The sequence below is a fragment of the Bos indicus x Bos taurus genome, chromosome 28 (genome assembly GCF_003369695.1).
Source record: "Bos indicus x Bos taurus breed Angus x Brahman F1 hybrid chromosome 28, Bos_hybrid_MaternalHap_v2.0, whole genome shotgun sequence".
In the NCBI taxonomy this organism is placed as follows: Eukaryota; Metazoa; Chordata; class Mammalia; order Artiodactyla; family Bovidae; genus Bos; species Bos indicus x Bos taurus.
The window spans coordinates 26575239-26603095 of NC_040103.1; the positions used below are offsets into that span (position 1 = coordinate 26575239).

Genomic DNA, 27857 nt, shown 5'->3' on the forward strand with positions numbered 1-27857 from the left:
ACAGGACAAATCCAGCTGGTCACCTGTTTTTGTCAATAAAGTCTTACTGGATCCACGCACATTTATTTACATGTTGTCGAAGGCTGCTTTCTCGGTAGAGCAACAAAAGTTGAAGACACGTCAGAGACCATAAGGCCTGTAAAGGCTAAAGTGTTTACTCTCCGACTTTTTATTGAAAAAATTTGTTACCCTTTGAGCACGGTGGCACCATAAACCATTCTGATCGTCTTTTAATACATGCACACATTCCTTTATTTAATAACGAACAATTAAAAGCAAAATAACACTTTTGCCTCGATATAGGAAACAGAAGTCAACTCAAGTAGTGTTGATTGACAATAATAATAATAATAATAAAAAGCCCACACAAGTTTTCCAAGCACACCTACGCTCAGTTCACAAACACCGCGTAGGTTCAATCCCGTTCGTGTCCCGCCCTCGGGGCATAAGCTCCGCCCCGCCAGCAGGCCTGCCGCCCTGGACCCGCCCTCGTGACGTCACGTCCGGCCGACCAGCTACCCCGACCTCCCTCTGGCTCCCGCCTTCGCCCGCTTCCGGTCGTCGTCGTCGTCGCCGCTGCTGCCGCTGCTCCTGCTGCTGAGGCTGCTGGCGGAGGCCGGAGGATAGGGCGGCGGCGGCGGCGGCGGCTGAGAGGGCGGCGGCGGGAGCGGAGCGGGACGAGGGAGCAAGAGGAAGCGAGCGCAGAGCGAGCGGAGCGCGCCTAGCCCCGCCCGCCCTTCAGCCCGCCTGAGCAGCTGGAGCAGCCCGGGCCCTCAGCCGCCGCCGCCGCCCGCCTGCCCGCCCGCCGGACAAAGCCCGAGAGCCCGCGCCCAGAGCCATGTCCTCGTCCGCCGGCAGCGGCCACCAGCCCAGCCAGAGCCGCGCCATCCCCACCCGCACCGTGCCCATCAGCGACGCCGCGCAGCTACCTCATGACTATTGCACCACGCCCGGGGGGACGCTCTTCTCCACCACACCGGGAGGTGAGCGTCGGCGCCCCCGCGGCCCTCACCCGAGCCCTCTCCCGGCACCCGAGCGCGCCCGCGCTAACCTCCGCGGTGTCCCGGCAGTTTCCCGCCACGGTCCTTTAACTCAGGGCGTATCCACTCTGGGCCGCTCGGGCCACCCCGGCTCCACCAAAGCCCCTTTCTTGGGGCTTCCCCCGAAATCCCCTTGAGACTGCTTTCGAGAACCTTAACTTCGCGTTCTCTATCTCCTGCAACTCTATTCAGCGCGTGCCCACTCTGGGAACGTGGCTGGCTCTCCTCTTGTGAAGAAAAAGCCCCTGTTCCCGCTTCGTGGCAGGTTTAAGCACTGGACCCAGTTTTCTCCTTCCCCCGCCCTCGTACTCCAGGGCAAATTTGTCTACAGTTGGCTTTGCATTCGCTTCTCATTCCCTCTGCCACATATAGTGTCTTTGTGCACATTGAAGCTTGATCTTGGAGCTGTCTCCCAGCCTTTTAGAAAGGAAGTTGGGGAGAGTAGTTTGCTCCTGGGACCCTGCGATGACTTGTTTTGCTGCTTCTAGAACTCCAGGAGGGGGGAGGCTGGAATGCGGAGTTTGGAAGCCTCGCCCAGTGTTATCCTGCTTTGACAGCATTGTTTACTTTGCTGGACGAGGCCCCACGGGTGGGGGGAGTCCCCAGGCTGGCGGAGGAGTGATAAAATCATGCTCAAGTAATAGCCCAGGGAAAGGAGCGCTGGCAGCCTTGAGGGTAGAGTTTTGGCGGCGACGCCTGTGGAGGTTGGTGGAAGACGGTACCCTCCCCGGCGGGACTGCTTCATCCGGGGGAAGGGGCCGTGCAGAGCCGGGTCCCAGAGCACTGCTTTTCAAAGTGCGACCAACACTGTTTACAAGGAAGAACACTGGGGTAGAGGTGAAGAGCGTGGAATTAATTGGTCACGGGAAAAGGGAGCTCAAAGGTTGCCTGTCCCCCGACTAGGCTTTTCTCCAGAGGGAGAAGACTGGAGAGCGATCTTGAGGGACCTCATGAAGGGGATGGTGCTTCATTTTTAACTTGGTTACTTAGCTTTTTGATGGTGGCCTCTGGCTAGAGGGTTGGGACTTTGCTGGCAGCCCTTGCTGTCTACGGGATTGCTAGCTTGGTTCCTGTGGGCTGGGCTCACCAGTTGTGCTCCAGCCAATCCCTTGCTGTTAGGCCTGGGCCATTTTTTAATCGTTGCACAATATCAAGACGGTAGAGAAAGAAGATCTTGCCAACAAGGAATAAAAAATCTCGGCGAGAGCTCTACAGAGGAATCCACCCAGGCGACTGGGGGTGGCGTGGCTGCCTTGGAATAAGTTAAATGATCCAGGCAGGAGACGTTCATTGATATATGTGGAGAACTGGGCTTAAGGAGGTTGTAGCTTTGTGGAACAGTGGAGTTTCTAGTGAGGTGGCTTACCTCATTGGAGAAACCTCCCTCCTGACCTCATCTGGTCAAGGCCAGCCTCTGAGCATGCTGAAATCTTCTTGGCTTTTAATCGTGAAAGATTTGGCAAACCAGGATCTGGTCTCCATAGGTTGTCTTGAACTTGAACTGACAGCTTTTAAGAAATGGATATTGTTTTCTGAGGTGATGGAAAGAAATTTATAACTTCTTCCAGAATTCCTTGTGAATTCTGTAATGCCTGTGCTTCCAGCAGTTTAGAACCAATGTCATAGTAGCAGATAATTACTTATTCGCGGAAGGAACTAAACTTTTAGCTGTATATTAATCATTATTCCTCTGAGGGAAAAACTGCAAGGGCACCTTTAGGCATATTTCAAACACCCAAGCTTCTATGCTTTTAAAGTAAGGGCATAGTCTTTAAGTGTGCCTATCTGATAGTCTGAATTCGTTCCTACAGTGTTGGGAAAGATTCTGCCCGAAATACTGAATCATTTATCCTTCCTCCCTACATACATAGTTCTCAGCTACTTTCTCAAATATCATTTACCCTGTCTCCAGATGGTTTCTGCTTTTTAATTGCAGATTTAAATACTTACATCTTAGCTCATCTATTATACAGAGCTGTTATTTATTAGTAGAGCACATTGTCATCTCTAAATTTTTAACACAAAGGCTTACCTAATATGTTTATAAGATACAGCACTGTTGCGGTTGGATTTAAACACCGTTTTATAGCAATTACCTCAGCGCCACCTAGATATACAGTACTTACTGATTTAATTCCCCCCTCTTTGGAAAATTTCCAGTTTTCTGATGATTTGTTCACATTTCCCTCTCTTCTATGTAATTTTCTTTCCCTGAATCATGGTTGTTATTTGGTCACCTTTAGGCACCTAAATTGATGTGGTTAGGTATCTTCAGTGAGTTTTGTGGGTCCAGGGCAGTGCTTTGCACAAAAGGGAACCACAGACAGAAGTAGGAAATTCAGTCTTCACTCTGAGTGGTCTTAAAATCTTGGTGGGTAGAAAAGCTTTTTAGTTCTGAAATGAAAAACTTGTAGAGTCAAGTGCTAAGTTACATGTTTCAGACTTGAAAACATTTAGAAAGTGACAGTAAGCTTGTATTGGAAATCTCTATTTAGTAGGAAGGAAGGGGATTAGAATTTCCTGTCTCAAGCTACTAGAGTGTCATACACAGGTCAGAGCAGTCCAGATAACTGTTGATGTGCTGAAGGCCCTGTATGATCAGACTGGGCAGAGACGTTGACAACATAATGAACTTGCCATCTCCCCACAGAGGATACAACTTACCCTTGAAAAGATTTCTTAAAATTGCCTTCTGTGGTTGGAAAATGAGAGTTGGGAAATGAAATGAAAACTTTCTGTAACCTCTTATATTTCCCATATTTTTAGAAGTGTACCTTTTTCTCATTATTAAGGAAGAACAAAATTTTTGACCAAATTCAAAACAAAACGCCCTTGGGTTTTTATTTTGTTTTGTTTTATCTGCCTCTGGAGGAATAGGGATGACATTTGGTTCATCCTTTGAGAAGCTGCTTCTAGCCTCAATGAAAGGTTAAGTTGTTATAGTCTGCTTCACTTTTGTAACAGTCTGGTTAGCTGGAAGGGACCTAATGCTTTCCTTCTATAATTGAGAGAAATTAAGTAACTTGTTAGTGTCATACAGCTAATTAATGTCAGTTGGTAGTCTCAAACTTAGTGTCCTGATTCCTATTCCAGGTTTTTCCTCTGCTGTCTTAAGATGCACATTTTCCTAGGAAAGGAAGTTTGCAAACATTTAAGAAGACTCTTCTATCTCTGCAATGCCAGATAATGTGATGCTTTTTGCTACCTTATTATTTATTTACTTTCTTAAATGAGTTTTGAACTGTCTCCTTGTTGAGAGTGGTTGTGCTCTGGGGAATGAACAAAGAGACCTCTTTGAGCCTTTCTTTTTGCCTTACTTTTCTGCCAAACATCCTCCTCAGCTGTGGAAAAGTATGCTGTTGCCGTAACAAGAGTGCCAGAGGGGAACTGTTAGTCTGAAATCTTGTTCACACCCTTGCGCATCCTCTCTGCCAGCTGAAGAGCTGCTCTGATTGGTTGGTTCCCTGAAGGCCATTAGAAGGGTCTGGGGATAAAGGAGAAGACAGGAAAAAGGGAAAAGAATCCACTTGGTGTGAGCCATAATAAAGTAAGAGTATTTGGGGAGAGTCCTGAGTGTTAATCTAGTTCCTTTGTTGGGAGAAGTGAATAGAGCTCTGTAGATATGGGGAAGGAAGGCCAGTTTCTCATTGTTAGAAAAATTTCTAATACAGTGACCTGAGTTTATTCTAGTCAAATATTTCTGAACCAGCAAATGTACTTGTTTGGCTCTGTAGTTTCAGTTATTAACTGAAGGACTTCATGATTACATGTAAGAACTGCATGAAAAACACGTTGAAAGTTGTTCAGTCACTTTGCCTTGTGTTCAAGGAAGATGGCATTTATTTACCTCAGAGGAACAAAAATTAACATGTATTGTCATTCCAGAGGAGATTTGGCTTTAGTCTCATATTCGTCAGCCACCAAAGTATGTACCAGAAGATGTAGCTTAGTTTTGTGTTGGGTGCACATTTGTGTTGGGTTCATGATTTTATGGGAGGGGTCTTGCATGGTTTGGAGACAACTGTAGGCTTGACTACGTACGTGTGTGTAAAAAGTTGCAGATCATGTCCTTTCAATTTTTTTGATATTCTATCGAGTAAAATTCAGGCTTCATGGATTTGTATGGACAAAAAATATTTTGGTATATGGACATGTCGTAATCAATAACTAAGGAATGTCAGATTTTCTATTTTTATATGGAATCAGCCGAAAGAATTTTGGGAACTCAAATAGCTACAGTAGTGAATATCGGAGATTCTTCACTGCCAGTCAGCAGTAAAGGCTGTGATGTGATGAAAAAAAAAATAAGATTTGCTGATCAGACAGGGTAAAGTTAACATGGGAAAACTAGTTCACCTGGTTGGAAGGAAGAGAGCAATTGAAGGATAATTGCTTTACAGAATTTTGTTGTTTTCTGTCAAACCTCAACATGAATCAGCCATAGGTATACATATATCCCCTCCCTTTTGAAGCTCCCTCCCATCTCCCGCCCCATCCCACCCCTCTAGGTTGATACAGAGCCCCTGTTTGAGTTTCCTGAGCCATACAGCAAATTCCTGTGGGCTATCTATTTTACATATGGTAATGTAAGTTTTCCCGTTGCTCTTTCCATACATCTCACCCTCTCCTCCCCTCTCGACATGACCATAAGTCTATTCTCTCTGTCTGTTTCTCCATTGCTGCCCTGAAAAATTCTTCAGTACCATTTTTCTAGATTCCATGTATGTGCGTTAGAATATGGTATTTCTCTTTCTGACTTACGTCAGTTCAGTTCAGTTCAGTCGCTCAGTCGTGTCCAACTTTTTGCGACCCCATGAATCGCAGCACGCCAGGCCTCCCTGTCCATCACCAACTCCCGGAGTTCATCACTCTGTATAATAGGTTCTAGGTTCATCCACCTCATCAGAACTGACTCAAATGGGTTCCTTTTTATGGCTGAGTAATGTTTCCATTGTGTGTATGTACCACAACTTCTTTATCCATTCATCTGTTGATGAACATCTAGGTTGCCTCCATGTTCTGGCTATTGTAACTAGTGCTTCAGTGAACAATGGGATACATGTGTCTTTTTCAATTTTGGTTTCCTCAGGTACATGCCTGGGAGTGGGATTGCTGGGTCATATGGTGGTTTTATTCCTAGTTTTTTAAGGAGTCTCTATACCGTCTTCCATAGTGGCTGTATCTATTTACATTCCCACCAACAGTGCAAGAGCGTTCCCTTTTCTCCAGCATGTATTGTTTGTAGACTTCTTGATGATGGCCATTCTGACCAGTGTGAGGTGTTATCTCATTGTGGTTTTGATTTGCATTTCTCTAATAATCAGCGATGTTGAGCATTTTTTCATGTGTTTGTTAGCCATCTTTAAGTCTTCTTTGGAGAAATGTCTGTTTAGGTCTTTCCCCCACTTTCTGATTGAGTTGTTTGTTTTCTGGCATTGAGTTGTATGAACTGCCTGTATATTTTGGAAATTAATCCTTTGTCAGTAGTTTCATTTGCTATTATTTTCTCCCATTCTGAGGGTTGTCTTTTCACCTTGCTTATAGTTTCCTTTGCTGTGCAAAAGCTTTTAGGTTTAATCAGGTTCCACTTGTTTACTTTTGTTTTTATTTCTGTTACCCTGGAGGTGGGTCATAGAGGATCCTGCTTTGATTTATGTGATATATGACTAGTTTTTAAAGGCCTTTTTCACCTGGTTCAAAGGCGACAGTTTGAAGCCAAAAGCTCAGAAATTTGTGAGTATTTGTGTCTAAATAAATGGTCTTTTAGATCTTGAGGACAAATGCCCTGATGAACTAAAGCTGTTCATGTCACTGGGTCATTTTAAAAAGTAAAATGCTTGATAAACAATCAGTAACTGGAAAATACAATTTTTATAGATTCCTTGGTATTGTCTATATACAAGACCACAGTCGTCTATGCATAAAGATAGTTTTACTTCTTCCTCATTGATCTAGGTACTTTTTTGGTTTGTTTTCTTGCCTAATTGCCCTGGCTAGAACTGGAAGCTTCAGTACAGTGTTGAACAAACATGGCAAGAGAATGAGAACAGATACCATTGACCTGTGCTCGGTATTAGGGGGAAACCTCCAGTCTTTTATCATTAGGTAAAATGGTAGCTGTGGTTTTTCATAGATGCTCCTTGTCAGGTTCAGGAAGTTCCCTATTATTCCTAGTCTGTTGATTATTTTTATTATGAAAGGGTGTTGGATTTTATCAAAGACAGTTTTTTCGTGTGTCTTTTGGAATGATCCTATGATTTTTGTTTTTTAGTCTGTTGCTATGATGTATCATGTTAATTATTTTCAGATGTTGTACCAGCCTCTCATTCCTGGAGTACGTACCATTGATTGTGGTATATAATCCTTTTTGTATGTTGCTGAATTCTGTTTGCTAATATTTGGTTGAGGATTTTTGCATCTATATTCCTAAGAGATACTTGTCGATTCTTCTTGTGGCATCTTTGGTTTTAGTATCATTCAATTTTAATTTTTTAAAGAAATAGCCTGATGTTTATAGCAGGTGAGGACTGGTGAAGATAGACCATTGATTGCTCCCTAGGTTCTAAGTCCAGGCTCCTATCCATGGGATTTGCCGGGCAAGAATACCGGAGTGGCTTGCCATTTCCTACTCCATGGGATCTTCCTGACCCAGGGATCAAACCCATGTCACCTGCATGGCAGGTGGATGCTTTTCCACTGCGCCACCTGGGAAGTCCGTTCTAAGAGGTACCTATCAAAAGTTTGCTAGGCTTGTGATTCATTTTTAAGATGTTGTAATTAATTCTTTGGGCCTCAGAGAGGTGCTCATCTCATCACCAGCGAATGTTTATGTTAGAGTTGGGCTTCTTTTACACTGAAATGAAACCACTCTCTGGTCTGATAAGTTCCTCGAACCATAATGAAGAGGCAGCACATAAATAAAGTGACCTAGACCGGTGATGTTCAGTAGGCTTTTGCCTACTTATGAAGTTTATTGATGAGTTCAGGTTCCTTACTGTAAGTAGAAGAGATTGGTAGGTATGTATTTTGCATTGTTTTTATTTTTATTTTTTTAAGTGCCTAAGAGGAGTGAACTAGGAGGAAAACAAGAAGTGGGAATGAAGCCCAGGCTTGAATCTGAGTGCTCTCCCCATACCAAAGCAGTGAGCCCTCATTAATTATTAGCATTACAGAGGCTGAACCACAAAATGTGTGAAATCTAATCCAAAGAATTGATCCAGGATGCTGTCAACAATCGGGCGCATCCAACCAGCATTTTCCTGGAACCAGAACCAGGTAGTTCTTGGGAAGAAGATTTATTTCAAGACAAGTATTCAAACCCAAACAGACGTGGACATATTTGAAGTACTTTGATAGTCTTAAAATCAGTTGGCATTTGAGATTAATTTGTGGTTTGTATACCACTTTTTACCTGGTACTAACTAAAAAAGTCATTTGTTTCAAATCATTTTTTGGCCAGACTCAAGAAAGGCAGACTTGCTTAGACTGCCTTGCTTATTTGTGTTGGTCTCTTGACTCCTGTGTCACTCACTGTGTGATCTTTCTTTAGATGTTGTTTTCTCCGTGTGTAAAATGACAGGCTTCCAGCAGATGCTGTCTAAGGCCTCTTCTAACACAGAACCTTCTGAATAGGAGCATAGTCATTATCAACTTCCCTTTCAGCCTGGGTGGGTGTGTGTTCTACTCTGGCAGAGTCCTGTGTGATTGGGTAGGGAGCCATCCTTTGACATTAATGTCTTGGAAATCTTTGCTCCTGGTTATGAGAATTGGAGTTACTCAAAGAACAGTAGAATTGACTTTTCACAAACCTTGGATGTCTTCCATTTGCCATAATTATTTAACCATACTAAGTTATAATATCCTTTGGCTCTAATTGTGCCTTTTGCTGATGTAAAAATTGCCCCTCTCTTGGTTTTATTAGCACTTTAGAGATTTGATGATTGTACACACTGAACGTGATTTGACCACTCTCAGCCTCCCTGGAGGATACTGGGTCAAGCAAGTTATAATATCCTCTGGCTTTAATTGTGCCTTTTGCTGATGTAAAATTTGTCCCTCTCTTGGTTTTATTAGCCCTTTAGAGATTTGATGATTGTATACACTGAACGTGATTTGACCACTCTCAGCCTCCCTGGAGGATAATGGGTCAAGCACCTTTTACCCTCCTCTGGGTTATCTGGCATAGAGCTTTTAGGAGTCTGTTCCATCCAGAGCCTCTATGAAGAACAGATTTTAAAACTGAAATGCATTTAAAATGTTCTCTAATATAGTGAAACACAGACCTTGTTAATCACCCTCCTAAGCTGGTAGAATAAAAAACAGAGAAAACCACTTTCTTTGTAAGTCCTTTCTGCATTTTTCACTTCTTATGTTCTCTTCTTACTATTGGGATGGAGGTGGGGGGAGAGGGAAAGAGGTAGACTACCTTTCTGAGTGTATTGGAAACACTTGTTGGCTTGTTCGGAGAAGGAAATGGCAATCTACTCCAGTATTATTGCCTGGAGAATCCCTGGGACAAGGGAGCCTGGCATGCTACAGTCCATGGGGTTGTGGGGAGTTGGGCATGGCTGAGAGACTTAGCACATATGCTCTTATGCTGCTTGTTCATCTTGTGTCTGTTTCTGATCTCTTGGTAAGCCTTTATATGTGGCATAGATGGAGGACGTTAAAAATTCCTAATGGAATACTGAGGTTATTTGCCAAGTGCTTTGTTTTTTAAATTTCTAGATTTCCTCATGGCTTTAGTGTCAGTCTGTTTTATATACACACACACACACACACACACACACACATATATTTTTTTACATATATATATATACATATATATATATATAAATACTTACAAATACTTTTTTGAGTCACTCACTGTCCCCAATTGCTTATAATGGGGTTTGCTTTTTACTTCTAAAACACTGTCTCTTGCTATTAAAAAGATAATTGTGTGTGGGGATGCTTTAAACAAATTTATTTTCTTGTATTTCTGGAGGCTAGAAGTCTGAAATCATGTATATTTCTTATGTGTAAATGACGTAAAATTTGCCATTTTAACCGGGTTTAAGTATGCAGTTCCATGGCACTAAGTACATTCACATTGTTGTGCAACTGTCACCACCATCCATCTCCAGGACTTTTTTCATCTTCCCAAACTGAAACTTTATACTCATTAGACAATAACTCCTTATTACTTGCTTACCTCTAGCCACTGGCAAGCATCATTCTACTTTCTGTGAATTTGACTAGTCCAGGTACCTCATATACATGGGATCAAAAGATACTTGTCTTTTGTGACTGACTTGTTTGACTTAGCAAAATGCCTTCAGTATTCATGCAGTCACCCTGTTGTTTTTCTACCTATGAAAGTAAACTTTAAAAGTCATATAGTATTGTTAGTTCAGTTCAGTTCAGTCGCTCAGTCGTGTCTGACTCTTTGCGACCCCATGGACTGCAGCACGCCAGGCCTCCCTGTCCATCACCAACTCCCAAAGTTTACTCAAACTCGTGTCCATTGAGTTGGTGATGCCATCCAACCATCTCACCCTCTATCGTCCCCTTCTCCTCATGCCTTCAGTCTTTCCCAGCATCAGGGTCTTTTCCAGTGAGTCAGTTGTTTGCATCAGGTGGCCAAAGTATTGGAGTTTCACCTTCAACATCAGTCCTTCCAATGAATATTCAGGACTGATTTCCTTTAGGATGGACTGGTTGGACCTCCTTGCAGTCCAAGGGACTCTCAAGAGTCTTCTCCAGCACCACAGTTCAAAAGCATCAATTCTTCAGCACTTCATAGTCCAACTCTCATATCCATACATGACCACTGGAAAAACCATAGCCTTGACTAGACAGACCTTTGTTGGCAAAGTAATGTCTCTGCTTTTTAATATGCTGTCTACGTTGGTCATAGCTTTGCTTCCAAGGAGGAAGCGTCTTTTAATTTCATGGCTGCAATCACCATCTGCAGTGATTTTGGAGCCCCCCAAAATAAACTGTTTGCACTGTTTCCCCATCTGTTTGCCATGGGACTGGATGCCATGATCTTAGTTTTCTGAATGTTGAGCTTTAAGCCAACTTTTTCACTCTCTTCTTTGACTTTCATCAAGAGGCTCTTTAGTTCTTCACTTTCTGCCATAAGGGTGGTATCATCTGCATATCTGAGGTTATTGATATTTCTCCCGGCAATCTTGATTCCAGCTTGTGCTTCATCCAGCCCAGCGTTTCTCATGATGTACTCTGCATATAGTATTATTAGGGTAATAACAAAAAGCAACAGTCTTAACGTCCCATCTCGTTTCTAGTTCCATTCCTGGAGAAACCATTTTAAACTCTTTCAGCTATTTCTTCTAGCATTTACCTCTGGATTTCTGAATAACATGATTTAATGCTATTTCTCAGTTTTGGGTACTAACAGTTTTCTACTATGGAAAATGAGGATTTAAATATGGATGTGACTGGCACTATTGGTTTCCAGCCCAATAGCTGTTCTCTCTTCTTTCATGCTACCCCAGATTTCCTCATTATTTTAAAAGTAGTAGGGTGCCAAGCCCCATAAAATACACCCTGGCTACGCTATGGCTTCCCTAGTGTCTGGGATGGTGGGCATCTGACTCAGTTCTGGCCTAATGATCATAGCAGGGAGTCCACTACGGTTTTATGAGAAACAATTTTCTTCTTTGATGACGAAAGTCCCTTGAGGGAAGCCCTGTTTGACTCCACACACTCCCTTCTTGCCTGGGATATTGTTGGGAAGGCGTAGGTTAATCTCAGCCTTCTTGGAGGGTTTTGTCACCACCTGTTCAATGTGGGCAAGTTACTTTCTGTTTCTTATTCTAAGATGTTTATTTGCATGAGTGGCTGCTTAATTCTAATTCTGGAAACAGCCTTAAACAACTTTATGGTCTGGGCTCTGCGAAAGTACAGTAACTACTGCCCTTGTCAGTTAACCATGTTACAGGGAACTTTGTCTAGGCAGTTTTGTATCAGGTTATACAATTTCTTGGATGTATATAGCTTAATTATGGATTGATTATCGTTTAAGCTACTTGGTGTTGAAAGAGGCCCTTAGACTTGAATGACCTTTTTTCTGTACTAAACCATCTTGGCAAGCATAATTTTGGATCTCATTTATTTGCCTCTTTTTCCTTGCCATTTGAAAATCACTAATTTTTAGATCAAAAAGTAGAAGCTTTTTCTCCTTACTCTCTGTTCTCCATCAAAAAGACTCAGTTTTACTCTTCATGTTTTCCTAGTAATGTCGGCATTTAGAAAGTTCTAGGTCAGGGTACTAGATTTATCCAAATAACTGGTCACCAAGGAATGAAGAATGTGTATAGATATCTAATGTTAACCTAGATCTAAAGATACCTATTTGTTTTGAAATCCAAACATGAAGACTAAAATATGCATGTTTTAAAAACAAAGTAGAAAAAGGAAAACTGAACAGAAGCACCTAAAATGCAAAGTAAAATGCCAATAGACTGCTGCTTCTAACAGTTTCTGTTTGTAGTGATTTTACTGGTTAGCCACTGTTGCTATAAATAATATATATTTATACCACAATTTCTTGATTTCTTAACATTAGAGGATACTGTTGATTCCCTGTTATGAAAATGAGGGATACGGGACACTTTCATTACTTTCTGTACTTCGTATTTCCTTGTAAATTGTTTTATTGTTTTTGGTTCTTCTGAGTAGTTACCTTTATTTATTTATTCTTAGTATGTATTTATTATTTATCTATTTTGGCTGTGCCAGGTCTCCGTTGCTGTGCAGGCTTTCCTCCAGGTGCAGCAGGTGGGGGCCGCGCTCTGGTTGTGGTGTGTGGCTTCTTCTTGCAGTGGTTTCTCTTGTCGTGGAGCGTGGGCGCTGGGGCACTCAGGCTTCAGGAGTTGACGCGTGTGGGCTCAGCTGTGGTTCCTGGGCTCTAGAGCACAGGCTCAGTACTTGTGGCATGTGAGATTGGTTGGTCTGCAGCATGAGGGGTCTTTCCAGATCGGAGATGGAACCGACCTTTCCTGCATTGGCAGGTGGATCCTTTACCACTGAGCCACCAGGGAAGCCCTGGGTAGTTACCTTTAAAACTCTATAAATTAGTTAAACCTCTGTGTCTCAGTCTGTCAGTTTTAGCTCTCCACCATATGAGATTATGGGGCTTCCCTGGTGGCTCGGCAGTAAAGAATCTGCCTGCAATGCAGGAGACTGGGTTCGATCCTTGGGTGGGGAAGATCCTCTGGAGGAGGGCATGGCAACCCACTCCAGGGTTCTTGCCCGAAGAATCCCAAGGATGGAGGAGCGTGGCAGGCTGCAGTGCAGTCCATAGGATCGCACAGAGTCGGACTCGACTGAAGCAACTAAGCAGCAGCAGCATATTACATTATACTATCTACCTGTCCTGCCTCTGCTTCCCTGGTGTGTCTGCCTTTCTGTTAGAGATTTACAGTTAACTTTTCTCTAGTTATGGATGCGTGGGTTGACGTTGAATTGGGCTAGCATAAATGTGACTGGCAGTTGAAATTGAATTACTGGAAGTTCTTGCTTCATAAGATGTGTCTATGCATGCACATTTTTAAGAGACCCTGAATATTTTAGGTTTTTAAATTGTCTTGGAATTTATATAATTTCACAGTAAACACGGTATCAAAAAAGGACAAAAAAGGGTTTTTTCCTGGCATTTTATTTATAGTCAAGTCTTAATGTTTTTCTTTTATTTTTTTTTGTTTTAATTTTATTTTTGAAAACTTTACAATATTGTATTAGTTTTGCCAAATATATTGAAATGGATCCGCCACAGGTATACATGTGTTCCCCATCCTGAACCCTCCTCCCTCCTCCCTCCCCATACCATCTCTCTGGGTCGTCCCAGTGCACCAGCCCTAAGCATCCAGTATCGTGCATCGAACCTGGACTGGCAGCTCGTTTCATACATGATATTATACATGTTTCAATGCCATTCTCCCAAATCTTCCCACCCTTTCCCTCTCCAACAGAGTCCATAAGACTGTTCTATACATCGGTGTCTCTTTTGCTGTCTCGTACACAGGGTTATTGTTACCATCTTTCTAAATTCCATATATATGCGTTAGTATACTGTATTGGTGTTTTTCTTTCTGGCTTACTTCACTCTGTATAATAGGCTCCAGTTTCATCCACCTCATTAGAACTAATTCAAATGTATTCTTTTTAATGGCTGAGTAATACTCCATTGTGTATATGTACCACAGCTTTCTTATCTATTCATCTGCTGATGGACATCTAGGTTGCTTCCATGTCCTGGCTATTATAAACAGTGCTGTGATGAACATTGGGGTACACGTGTCTCTTTCCCTTCTGGTTTCCTTAGTGTGTATGCCCAGCAGTGGGATTGCTGGATCATAAGGCAGTTCTATTTCCAGTTTTTTAAGGAATCTCCACACTGTTCTCCATAGTGGCTGTGCTAGTTTGCATTCCCACCAACAGTGTAAGAGGGTTCCCTTTTCTCCACACCCTCTCCAGCATTTATTGCTTGTAGACTTTTGGATCGCAGCCATTCTGACTGGCGTGAAATGGTACCTCATAGTGGTTTTGATTTGCATTTCTCTGATAATGAGTGATGTTGAGCATCTTTTCATGTGTTTATTAGCCATCTGTATGTCTTCTTTGGAGAAATGTCTATTTAGTTCTTTGGCCCATTTTTTGATTGGGTCATTTATTTTTCTGGAGTTGAGCTGTAGGAGTTGCTTGTATATTTTTGAGATTAGTTGTTTGTCAGTTGCTTCATTTGCTATTATTTTCTCCCATTCTGAAGGCTGCCTTTTCACCTTGCTAATAGTTTCCTTTGATGTAATGTTTTTCTTTTGATAGTTTTGGTTTTTTGAATATTAAATGCTTTTGAATTACACCATAGAATCCTTAGTCACCGACGGGTTGATTCCTTTTTTCTGCCATATATCTGCAGCAATTTTTTTAGCTTCCAGTGATCTAAAATTCAAACACATGAAATACTGTGGTTTTGTATCCATATTTTACCTGGCCATATTTGAGAACATTAACAGCATCATTAAAGTTGTAATTCTTTAGAATGGCTCTTCTGAATTGTTTATTTTGTGTGTCCATTTAAAACCAAATGTAACTTAAAAATTCACTAAAAAACTGTTAAAATTAATTGAGTTTAGTAAAGCTTCAGAATACAAGATTGGTATACAAAACCCAGTTGTGTTTGTATCTTTCAATGAACAATCCAAAAATGAAATAAAATAATTCCACTTACAATAGCATAAAAATAATAAAATACATAGGTATAAATTTAATCCAAAAAAGCATGAAACTTATACTATGGAAACTGTATAACATTCTTGAAATAAAGATAGACATTTATCTATAAATGTCTGTGTAAATAGACCATCCATGTTTATGGATTGGAAGACTCAATATTGTTAAGATGGTACTACTCCCCAAATTTATTCAAAGCACAGTCCCCATCAAAATTCCCACTGTCTTCTTTGCAGAAGTTTACAGGCTGACCCTAAGATGCATATATGGAACTTTAATAAGAGACTTAAAATAATCTCAAGCAATCTTGAAGAAAAAAAACAATGTTAGGAGACTCACCTGGTTTCAAAAGTTGTTACAGATCTAGAGAGTGTATTACTGTCATAAGGATACACATCGATCAATGGAAGCCCAGAAATAAACCCTCACAATTATAGCCAGTTGATCTTTGACAAGGATACTAAGACATTTAAATGGGGAAATATTCAATAATAGTCTTTTCAACAAATCATGATGGTGCAACTGGATGTCCACACACAAAAACCAGAGTTGGACCCCATGACTCCAGGACCTAAATGTGAGCACTAGATCAAATTGTCAACATCTGCTGGATCATGGAAAAAGCAAGAGAGTTCCAGAAAAACATCTATTTCTGCTTTATTGACTATGCCAAAGCCTTTGACTGTGTGGATCACAATAAACTGTGGAAAATTCTTCAAGAGATGGGAATACCAGACCACCTGACCTGCCTCTTGAGAAACCTGTATGCAGGTCAGGAAGCAACAGTTAGAACTGGACATGGAACAACAGACTGGTTCCAAATAGGAAAAGGAGTACGTCAAGGCTATATATTATCACCCTGCTTATTTAACTTATATGCAGAGTACATCATGAGAAACGCTGGACTGGAAGAAACACAAGCTGGAATCAAGATTGCCGGGAGAAATATCAATAACCTCAGATATGCAGATGATACCACCCTTATGGCAGAAAGTGAAGAGGAACTAAAAAGCCTCTTGATGAAAATGAAAGAGGAGAGTGAAAAAGTTGGCTTAAGGCTCAACATTCAGAAAACGAAGATCATGGCATCTGGTCCCACCACTTCATGGGAAATAGATGGGGAAACAGTGTCAGACTTTATTTTTGGGGGCTCCAGAATCACTGCAGATGGTGACTGCAGCCATGAAATTAAAAGACGCTTACTCCTTGGAAGGAAAGTTATGACAAACCTGGATAGCATATTGAAAAGCAGAGACATTACTTTGCCAACAAAGGTCTGTCTAGTCAAGGCTGTGGTTTTTCCAGTGGTCATGTATGGATGTGAGAGTTGGAGTGTGAAGAAAGCTGAGCGCAGAAGAATTGATGCTTTTGAACTGTGGTGTTGGAGAAGACTCTTCAGAGTCCCTTGGACTGCAAGGAGATCCAACCAGTCCATTCTGAAGGAGATCAGCCCTGGGTGTTCTTTGGAAGGAATGATGCTGAAGATGAAACTCCAGTACTTTGGCCACCTCATGCAAAGAGTTGACTCATTGGAAAAGACTCTGATGCTGGGAGGGATTGAGGGCAAGAGGAGAAGGGGACGACAGAGGATGAGATGGCTGGATGGCATCACCGACTCTAGACGTGAGTTTGAGTGAACTACGGGAGTTGGTGATGGACAGGGAGGCCTGGCGTGCTGCAATTCATGGGGTCACAAAGAGTTGGACACAACTGAGCAAGTGAACTGAACTGAAGTGCTGTAAAACTCTTAGAAGAAAACATAGGCACAAATCTTTGTGACCTTGGTTAGGCAAGTTTCTTAGATATAACACCAAAATCACAAGCAACCAAAGAAAAAGACACAAATTGGACTTTATTAAAATTTAAAATTTTGAAAAAAAATTTAAAAGGCACCTCACAGGAGAAAATATTTCCGAAGCATCTATGAATATGAAGCTTTTATACATGTATATATGTAACTGAATCATTTTGTTGTACACCCAAAACTAACACAACATTGTTAATCAGCTATACTCCAATATAAAATAAAAATTTTTTTTAAAAAGTTTGTATTCATAATATATAAAGAACTTGTACAGTGTAGTGGTAAAAAGACAACCCTTTAAAAAATGGGCTAAAGACATTTCTCCAAAGAAGATATTTGTTGGAATGGCCAATAGGTATATATGAAAAGATGCTCAGCACTTTTAGCTATCAAGGAAATGCAAATTAAAACACCATGAGATACCACTTCACACCCACTCGGATGGCTGTAATAAAAAAGATAAAAAGGGAATTCCCTGACAGACCAGTGCTTAGGACTCCATGCTCTCACTGCTGAGGGCTGGGGTTTCATACCTGTTTGGGGAACTAAGATCCTGTATGCCCTGGGGAAGGGCCAAAAGGAAAAGTGAAAAATAAAAAAGGAAAGTGTTGGCTACAATGTATATAAACTGGAACCCTTATATACTGCTGATGGGAATGGCAAATGGTGCCACCACTTGGGAAAACAAGCCTGGTGGTTCCTCAAAAGGTAAGCCATATAATCCAGCAAGTCTGTCTTACGTACCCAGGAGTTCACACAAACACTTGTGCATGAGTGTTTACAGCAGCATTACTCAAAATGGAAAAAACCCAGATGTCCATCAAGGGACAGATTGATAAAATGTGATATACATTAATACATACAGAACATTATTTGTCAATAAACATAAATTAAGTACAATTGATCCTTAAAACAACATGGGGGTTAATCCACATGTTACTTATCATTGGCCCTCGGCATCCATGGATTCAGCCAACACTGACTGTATAGTGCTGTAGTACTTACAATTGAAAAAGTGCTAACTTGCATTGTTCAAGGATCAGCTGTACTGATAAACGCCAAACATGAATGAATCTTAAAAACATGCAAGTGAAAGGAGCCATACGAAAGGTCACATACTACATAGTTGCACCTATATGAAATGCCTAGAATCGGCAGATCTGTGGAGACAGAGAACAGATTCATGGTTGCCTAGGCTGCCGAGGGTGGAGGAAAGTGGGGAGGGGCTGCTGAATGTATATGGGTTATCTTTTGGAGAGGATGACAGTGTTCTAAGGTAGATTGTGGTGGGAATTCCCTAGTGGTCCAGTGGTTACATTTGGCTTTTTCACTGCTGTGGCCTGGGTTCAGTTTCTGCTTGAGAAACTAAGATCCCACAAGTCAATGTGTTGCAGTCAAAAGCAAAAAAAAAAAAAAAAAAGACTGTGGGGATGGTTGCACCATTCCAGGAGTATACTAAAATCTATTGAATTACACACTTTGAATTGTATGTGAATTATATCTCAAGGCAGTAAAAAATATTTTTATTGCCTCTGCACAGTAATAGGAGTTTGTCAAACGTCCTGTTACACCCGACATGTTTAGGTTGACTCTCTATTAACTTGTTTTCTACTTGGTTCATTTACAGTGCTCTAATGTTGGTATTGTTGCTGATCTATAATTTAGAAATAGAAAGCTTGCTTTTATCCTGTGCTCTTTTTTCACCACTTCACCCCAAGAGTTTCTGAGTTTAGTATACTACAGAAGTGAGAATAGTCTTGTTCTGACTTGCAACATGAATGTTAGTAAGAACATCTCACAGCAAAAATCTCACCCTTCTGAAACCTAGCCATGAATAAAAGGTTGGGGGGAGGGCGCTGGTGACAGAACAAAATCCATCCACTGAAGCTCCTTCCCTTAGATCATTGGAAAACCATCAGGCTCCTTCCCAGCCTGTTTGCTCTTATTTTACATAGCGTTGAAATCAGATCACCAATTTCCAAACCCCACAGATTAGACACATTAAGTTAGAATGAGTGTAAAGCATGTACTGTAGATTGACTTGTGCTCTCCCCATTCATATATTGACACACAGACCCCCACAAAGTGATATTTAGAAGTGGGGCTTGCTTGCTAAGTCGTTTCAGTCATGTCCGACTCTTTGTGATCCCATGGACTGTAGCCCACCAGGCTTCTCTGTCTATAGGATTCTCCAGGCAGCAACACCGGAGTGGGTTGCCATTTCCTTCTCCAAGGACTGGGGCCTTGGGAGGTAATTAGGTTCAGGTGAAGTCCTGAGGGTGGGGCTCTCACAGTGGGATTAATGCCCCAGCAGAAGAGACACTTGCTTCCCTCTCCCTCGTGAGAGGACACGGTGGGAAGGTGTCAACACGTCTGGAAGAGAGCGCTCAGCAGAGACCCACTAAACTGGTGTCTTTGTCTTGGAAATTTCAGGAACTGTGAGGAAATACATTTCTGTATAAGACACCCAGTTCCATGTGTGGTATTTGATTATGGCAGCCAAACTGACTTAAGACATGGAAAAAAGATGGTTCTTAGCCAAACAATGAGGGAGGAGACAAGGAAACTGGTGGGGAGGGCCACGAGCACAGCCTTGGCTATCTGAATCCTGTTCGGTCTAAGGAGAGTACAGATCATCAGCTGAATAGGCCCTGAGACTTCCTAGGTCACAACATAGCATAATAAATGAATTTCATACTCACCCTGATTCACCGAGAAAGGGTTGGATTGTTCCCTGTTTAAGGTGGTAAAAAGTTGTAAAATCTGTATTAGAAAACTTTCCATCCTAAATAATTCAAACGACCTAAGTTTTCTGCTCTCCAGAATGATTCATTCTTCATAATTTCAGCTGCCTTTTTGAACTGTTACTAGTCCTTATTTTTCAAGCAAAGAAAGGGAAGGTAACTTTCTACTTTCATTGGTATAAAATTATATTTGAAACAAGATATAAAACTTCCATCTTCTTTAAACCCTGTTTTCCAGGAACTCGAATCATTTATGATCGAAAGTTTTTGTTGGATCGTCGCAACTCTCCTATGGCTCAGACCCCACCCTGCCATCTGCCCAATATCCCAGGAGTCACCAGCCCCGGCACCTTAATTGAAGACTCCAAAGTAGAAGTAAACAATTTGAACAACTTGAACAATCATGACAGGAAGCATGCAGTTGGTAAGAGAAGCTGGTGTTAGGGACCAAGAGATAGCCCTGGGATTCGAGTCAGTCTGAAAAATGTTGATGCTTCAGTTATAACTGATGTTCAGTCATACATCTCTGAGGTTCCCCCACTACCCTCACCAAGACTTACTGAGATGTTCTGGAAACCCGAGTTCTAAACCATAGCCAAATCTAATCTAGGAGAGGGGTAGGGTGAGGGAGAATCCAAAATCAGGCAATGGTAAATCCCAAAGATGACTTCTTGAACCTGGACTTTGTTGGACTAGGGATAACACACACACACACAGCAGAATCTAATCACTCCCATTTCCATCACCCTTGGAAATAGACCTTGCTTCTTATAAAGAGAATGTCTTTTTTGTGGTGTAGAGAAAACCATTTTCACCCCATTTTCAGGACAGCCTATTTCAGTACACACACACCCCCTCCCCCGCCCCACACACTCACACACACGTTGACCATTAATAATAAGTCCTATCCATGTCTGGAAATGGCCAGCTCCTGAAGCACACCTTGGGCTGCACTCCATGGCCCCTGTACATGAGCCAACTTTCTACTTTGTCAAATTCCAAAGGAGTTTTTGATGGACAGAGTGTCATTCCGAGCAGGGCTAAAAATTCAGAGCTTCCAGAAGAGTGTGCTGACTTGATAAATGGCCAAGAGCTCTCTACAAGCTCCTGTTTGGTCAACCTCGGACAAAGGAGAGTAAAACTTGGGTAGTTTTCACTTGTATCCTTTCCCATAATTGGCTCCTGCCCGTGGGTGATGTGACTGCCACTCTTTTGTTGCCCCCCAGATTAAAAAGACCAGCCAAGGCAGAGCAGAATAGTTGTTTCGAGGCTACAGAGAATGGGGCAGTTTGAATTCTGTTTTGACTCTTGTGCAGAGGGAATCTTAGTTAAAATTGTTTTGCTCTTCCATTTTGTGCCCAACTTTTCCTTTTCTTCATTCTAACCAGGGGATGATGCTCAGTTTGAGATGGACATCTGATTGTCCTTTGAGGATCAGAAGAAAAGCAGCAACACTGATACATGTGTGTACTTGATTCGGCTGATAGGATCATCGATGCAAAGACAGAAGAGGCAGTACCAGCAATCCCCGTTGCTGTCTCCTTCCCCTCCTCCTTCCCCTTGTGCCAAAGGATGCAAAGATGAGCTGCATCTGACCATTTCTTCTCCCTGTTTCCTGTTCCCCTCCCAGTTAGACAGTTAGATTGAAGACTCTTGACATATTTCTGTAGAACTAAGCAGCCCATAGAGGAAAACAGTTAAACTCTGGTTCCCCTCCCCGCCCCCCATTTTTTTTAATCCCAAATCCATTATCAACCTACTAATAACTGACTGGCTGGGGAGTCTGGGGAAGTGATACAGAGGTTTGATGGGTTCAGCATCATTCCTGTTCTTATTCTCTCTCCTCACTGTCTTGCCCAGGTTTCAGTCTTGCAAGAGCCTGGGTTTGGGGGTCTTGAAAACCACTGGAGGGAAATGGTAAACAGGAAGAGAGCTGCTTTCCTTTTTACTTTGCGGTGTTTGTCCTTGGGGATAGTACACAGTTTGTACAACTCGAGTAGCATTACCCTGGGGCACTGTTTTGAGGTCCACTTCCCCTCCTTCCTCTGGGAGGAGTGTATTCTGTCTTTCGTACTATAGTTCATCTTCCTGTTCCTTTACTTTGCACAGTTGTGCAGACACTTTCTAATTCTACGTCAGAAGGGAGTCCTGTGTCACCAGTTGTTCGTTGCCCCGCTTCTCCCATCCCTCCATGACTGCATCCTGTTGCCTGTGGTCCTTTTGTACCCTGAGCTATCCAGGTGGTTTCTCCTGCTCCCGAGCAGGTCCCTTCCATGGGACAGAAGCACATTGGATAAGGCCTAACGGTATACTCTGCAGGATGGTACCCAAGAATGACCTCGGAAGACGCTGAAACTTTTGAGTACCCTACCCAGGCCCAGTAGTCATTGTTTCTCAGTCCAGTGAGCATTGTGATATTTATTGTCTCCGATTTTTTAGTTTAAAGTTGACTTTGAGAGTGTTCTTAGCAAAGAACTACACTTTTTTCCTTTGTGGACCTGCTTTGTTTGGCTGCTGAGATAGATAAGCATGGGCTTAAAAACGTGTTCCTTCCGTTCTTACCCTTCCCAACGTACTCTGAATTCCCCTGTCTTTCCCTGCCTCCTTCCCTTTTCTCTGCCAGGCCATTTTTCAAATGTACATCCAGGATACCTCACCTGTGGTATCTGATAAGATCTGTCACTCCTCTTATCTGAGGAGTGACCTTTTATTTTTAAGATGAGTACAGACCTATTTTTAGATATGTTTTCAGTACAATTTTGAACAGCAACTTTTTAATTATACATCTTCCGGTGTTAGGAAGGTGAGAACTGTTCCTTGGTGAGTCTGCTGTTCCATGTCACCAGCCCTTGTCTCCCCCGGTCCCTTATGAACTTGTTCCTCTTGCTCTAGTGTTGGCTGTGCATGTTTGGAGTTCGTAGTGGGTGGACTGTGAGACTGGACCATTCTGCCTTCCCTGGGTTGTTCATGGTAGCCTCATTCTCTCCCTTTATGCTGTGCTGCTTCGTTCCCCACCCCATGGTCCTGACTGTTGACTGGCATGGGAATCCTGGAAGAGTGACTCCTCTCACGGAAAGACAAGTAAAATAGCCACTGGTGTCTAGGAATTTCTGGTTGGATTTGGTGCTCCGAACCATCTTTTTAAGAGGCGAGATACCAGGGTGAGAGTACCAGGCCAACTGGCTAAGATGGAAAGCTGTTTTTCTTTTGAACTCTGAGAAGCCCCTGTTTGCGAATACATTTAGAAGAGACTAAGGATGTCTGTGGAACTTTGTTCTGTTTTCTGCTACAAAATGTGAATTGTTTAAAGAGTGAAATCTTTTGTGATGGTTGATGTCTCAGGAATAAGCTGGATCTCCACGGTTTTGGAGATGCTTTCAGTCTCAAGAATTGACCAGAAAAATATTTCTTACTGCTTTTTTAATGTATCTCTGTTCTGATTTTTATTAAACTCCAAATTTCACTATACTTACTCTTGGAAAAACTTAAGGTGTGTTGGTAATTTGCATGACAAGCTTGCACAGGACTTCGTTGTCCCCTGGGAGCTTGTCCCCTGGGAGCTTGATTCTTTGGGAATGAAGCTTGCTTTCTCCACATCATCTGGAATGTGACTCCACTACAGCGAGTAATCGTTCTGTCAGTGAGCAGAGTGCGTGCCCTGTTGGGTCTTTACTGCTGCACGTGAAAACTCGGTTCCCTCACTGAATAGTGGGAAATTAAAACACCAGCTTGAGTAGTCTAAAGACGGTATGATCCCCTTTGTTGCTATCTCGAGGAGTCTGCACTTGGCCTCCTAATCAGAGGCTGTATTTCTAGTATGTCTTGGGAGCATCAGCTGTATAATATAGCAGCTGCCCATCCTGTAGGCATCTCTGTAAGGATCTCCATAGTGCTTGGTGCAGTTCTTTCCTGAAGGCCACTAGATTTACTTTGGCCTCCATAAATCGGCGTTTTAAAGATAATCTCACAAGGCAGTAGATGAACTTTGAACAGATGAAACCTTTGTGCCATGCCTCATAGAATCATTTTTCAGGGCAATCCAGAATCTAGTAGGTGGTTTACTCCTGGGTGTGTTTATGTGCTCAGTAGCTCAGTTATGTCTGACTCTTTGTGACCCCACCAGACTCACCTATCCATGGGATTTCCCAGGCAAGAGTACTGGAGAGGGTTGCCATTTCCCACTCCAGGGGATCTTCCCGACCCAGGGATTGAACCCACGTCACTTGCGTCTTCTGCATTAGCAGGTGGATTCTTTACCAGTGAGCCACCTGGGAAGCCTCCTGAGTGTTTGGAAGGAATCATCTAACAGTTGAAGCCCTAATGAATAATCTATCTGGGCCTTTTCGGAGCACCCTTAGGGTATCATTTGAGTGAGATGATTCTTAAAATCTTACTAATTATTTGTACTTTTCTCCTTAGGAGAAAACCATGTGTCTGTACTTCTGGGGACAATCCATCTTAATGAGATGACCTCTTCCCTCCAAATTCCAGCAGGAGATGTGCATTGTCATGGTTCTACCTCCTTCATAGTGTGGTGACTTGAGTTCACCACTCTCTCGTATCCTGTGTAAATAGCTACTGTGTTCTCTAAAGCATAGTGTAGAGAAGCCGGCTTCTAGCTATTAGGCTTCCAAGCCAAGGGTTTTATCCTTCATCCTTGTTATCTGTTGCTATTTAACAGGTTATCCCCAAACTTAAAATCTCTTTTAGAGCAAACATTATCTGTCAGTTTCTGTGGTTAGGACCTGGGAAGCAGCTTAGCATGGTGGTATTGGCACCATAGGAAGTTGCAATCAAGACTTCAGCAGGGTCTCCAGTCACTTGGGCCTTGAGAATCCACTTCTGGGCTCTCTTTGTGAGCAAGATGCCTCAGTTTCTCCCTGTGTGGGTCTGTCTAGGGCAGCGCGAGTGTCCTTACAGCATGGCAGTTGGCTTTGCCTGAGTACACGATCCCAGAGAGAGCAAGGAGGAATCTGCAGTGCCTTTTATGTCAGTCTTCGAAAGCAAATCACCACACCTTCCTATCTCTTTCCTTAGAAGCAAGCCACTAAGCCCAGCTACACTCAAGGGAACTGGGGTTACACCCCACCTAATGAATGGAGCAGTGTCAAAGAATTTGTGGATATACCTTAATATGACCCCTCCCCCAACAGAGGGTGAAACTAGATCAGCAAGAAGGGCTATGTTTAAACTAGATGGTATACTGAGAGAAGTGGTGTTGCTGAGAATAGTTCTCTAACATATACATCAACAAACAGATGAAAAATGGACTGTCCATAACCATCTGCCAGTTTTGAGAGAGTTGGCAAGAAATGGCCATTTCCAGGGTAGCATTTGTACACTGTCCTGTTGTACACTACCAGTGGCCCAAGGATGCTTCAGTCCTTGACTTGATACCTCTAAAAGACAATACTGCTGGCTCGCTTTCTCCTTTAGCCAGGAATTGACAAAGGGCATTGGAGCCTTCTCGTTGAGCCATTCGAATGGATCAGTCGGGGTTGTCAAACAAAGGGAGCAAACATGAATTAGGTGGTGGGTTACTGGGCTGAAGAATAGCTAACCATTCAGATCCAGAGTAACAAAGCTGATAGTATCCAGAAGCCAGGTCCCCCCCAGTTGATGCTTGGCACCTGCTCTCTCAAACCACGCCAGCTAAAGCAGACTTGGGTCAGGTCTCCCACCCAAAAAACCACCTCAGTAAATGGGGGGGACCTCTGGGAATAAGAGCTATCTGTGCTTGATCTTTACATCCAGTAAAAGTTAACTCTGCACACCTGCCTCACCCTGGGCTTCCTAATGGAAACAGGTTCTTAAAAAGAACCAATCCTGTCTTCACCCTTGAGAGAAGCTTTGATGAAGCTCGTCAGTTTAGCACATTTTTAGTGAATGTCTGTTCTGTGTCCCTGGCACCGATGCCAAGTTTTTGGGGGTTTCAGACATCTTAAGGGTGCAAATTCTTTAGATTTACACTCTGACACTTCCCAGCATTTTCTTATCTATAGCCCTGCTTGCTTTAGAGTATACTTGAATAAAAAGCAATGCTGCTAAGGCAGCTATTTAAAAAAAAGAAGAAAAGGTACTTCTAGAAGTAAGGAACTTGTCTTTAAAGCACCTTCAAACGAATTTTTTTACTTCTGATTTTAAGGTGGAGTCAAAATAGATGGTCTTTATTTTTGCTGTCTGGGTTACCAGCTCTTTGCATCTCTCAGACCTCAACTTCCCAGTTCAGACATTTCCTGCTAGATGTATGGGCTTTACCCCAGAGGCTGTCGCTCAGCCAGTGCCTGCTTTGCATCAAGGCACCTGGTGTAAGGTGCTTATTGTATTGGCAGCAATATTCCAGAAACAGTCCTTTTCCGTTTTCATCTTGGAGACTTTATGGGGTATCAGTATCTTGGCTGTTTGAAGCCACGGCCCTCAGCCCCTTATATTCCCCTCCAGACAGGAGAGCCAGTGCTTGTCTCTCTGGGTCAGAACTTACCCGTCTTAGCATGTCTCTGGACTATATGCACACGGGCAGCTATTTATTAATCTGCGAAACCCAATCTCTTACCTATGCATGGCATCTAGGAGGGGTTAGTGTCTGTTTTAAAGAAGCAGTGTTTACTTGGGAGGGCAGTTTCTGTCTGGACTTCACAGGGGGCATAGTGACCATACAGTGGTACCCCTACCACCACCAACTTCTTTACCTCCCAGCTATAAATAAAAGATGACATCAGATCTTGAGGCAGCTGGGTCACAATTATTTAGAATGCTTATACCCCAGGCACATTTCTTGTTGTAGTCATGTTTTCCCAGCTGAGAATTGGAGTTCCCCTGAGCCTAGCTCATGACATTTCTGACTGCAGTCTCAGGAATGATACAGTCAGTTCATGTCACCTTTCCCACCCTGCGGAATTGACATTTCTTTCTCTGGATGGGCCTGGAAATTGTTACCTTTTGGCAAAGCTTAGATTTAGGAGAAGTCTTTAAAGTCCCTTTTCAGATGATCTGTGGTGTCTCTTTGCTTCTGCCTGCAGCCCTGGCAGACCGTACTGCCTGGATCCTGAATGGAAAATAGTACTGAGATGAAACACATTCTTGGGGTATTTAAACTTTCACTCTGCCACCTTTCAACGAGTGGGAGGCTGGCAGAGAGATGCTGCAATGCTTGAAATTTGGCCACATTGAAATTTCCAAAGGGAGCTCTTGCCAGTGCTTAAAACCAAAATTTCTGGACATCTGAGATTGCGTGAATCTAGCGGAGTATCTCTTCTTGCCTGCAGTGTGCCCTTTTCCTCTCCCATCTTAATCTTTAAAAAAAAAACCAAGCCCAGGCCAAGGGTCATTTTTACTTGAAACCAGGAGAGTGAGGAAGGAACACTAGAGCTGAGGAGTGAGCTGTGTGGTGAGGCGTCCTGCTCCTGGTGTCTGTTTCAGTCCCTGAAGACTGTGAGCCAGTGCCTTTCCTTCACCTGGAGATGGAACCCATCTCTTCTCACCTGGGTGAGGAGATCCTCTGCTACCCAGGGGTAAATCGACACCCACATATTCGGGTGTCCATTTTAAGCATCTTTAAAATACTTTATATATTGAAATGCCCTTCCCTGTCTTTGTGCCACCAGTGGCCCAGTTCCATCCATTCTGAGTGGAAAAGTGGAGACTGCCAGTACTTTCCTTGGTCTTCCCTTTGTCTCCCTTGATGTGGGTGTCCCCTTTCCCCTCTGTCCATCTCACTGTCGTGGATGGAGAGCAGAGGGCACCGTGTAATCCTGAGGCAGCCCTGTGTGACTCCATGGTTAAGTTTTTGTTTCTGATTTTCCTAACTGTCCTTACAAACCAGCAAGTGTTTGGAAATTATGGAAAAAATTAAATTTTCACCAACGGTTGCTGTTACAGTTGAATCAATAAAGATCTTGAGTATCAACTTGGTGTTTTAATTGTTTTTTTAAATTTCAGGTAAAATCCTGTTGACACATTTTGGGCATCTTGGCTGATAAGGAAGATGTGCAAAGGCAGTTGGCCACTTCACATGTCAGTTCCTTCATTTAC

At 42.7% G+C, this 27857-nt stretch overlaps 1 protein-coding gene across 1 annotated transcript; it reads left to right on the forward strand.

Moving 5' to 3' along the window:
* The first annotated feature begins 520 nt into the window (after window positions 1-520).
* Window positions 521-27732, forward strand: EIF4EBP2 (eukaryotic translation initiation factor 4E binding protein 2). Its single transcript, XM_027530953.1, has 3 exons — window positions 521-983; window positions 20065-20250; window positions 21215-27732. Exons 1-3 carry the CDS (start codon window positions 839-841, stop codon window positions 21244-21246), a joined length of 363 nt encoding a protein of 120 aa, XP_027386754.1. The 5' UTR covers window positions 521-838; the 3' UTR covers window positions 21247-27732.
* The last annotated feature ends 125 nt before the right edge of the window (window positions 27733-27857 follow it).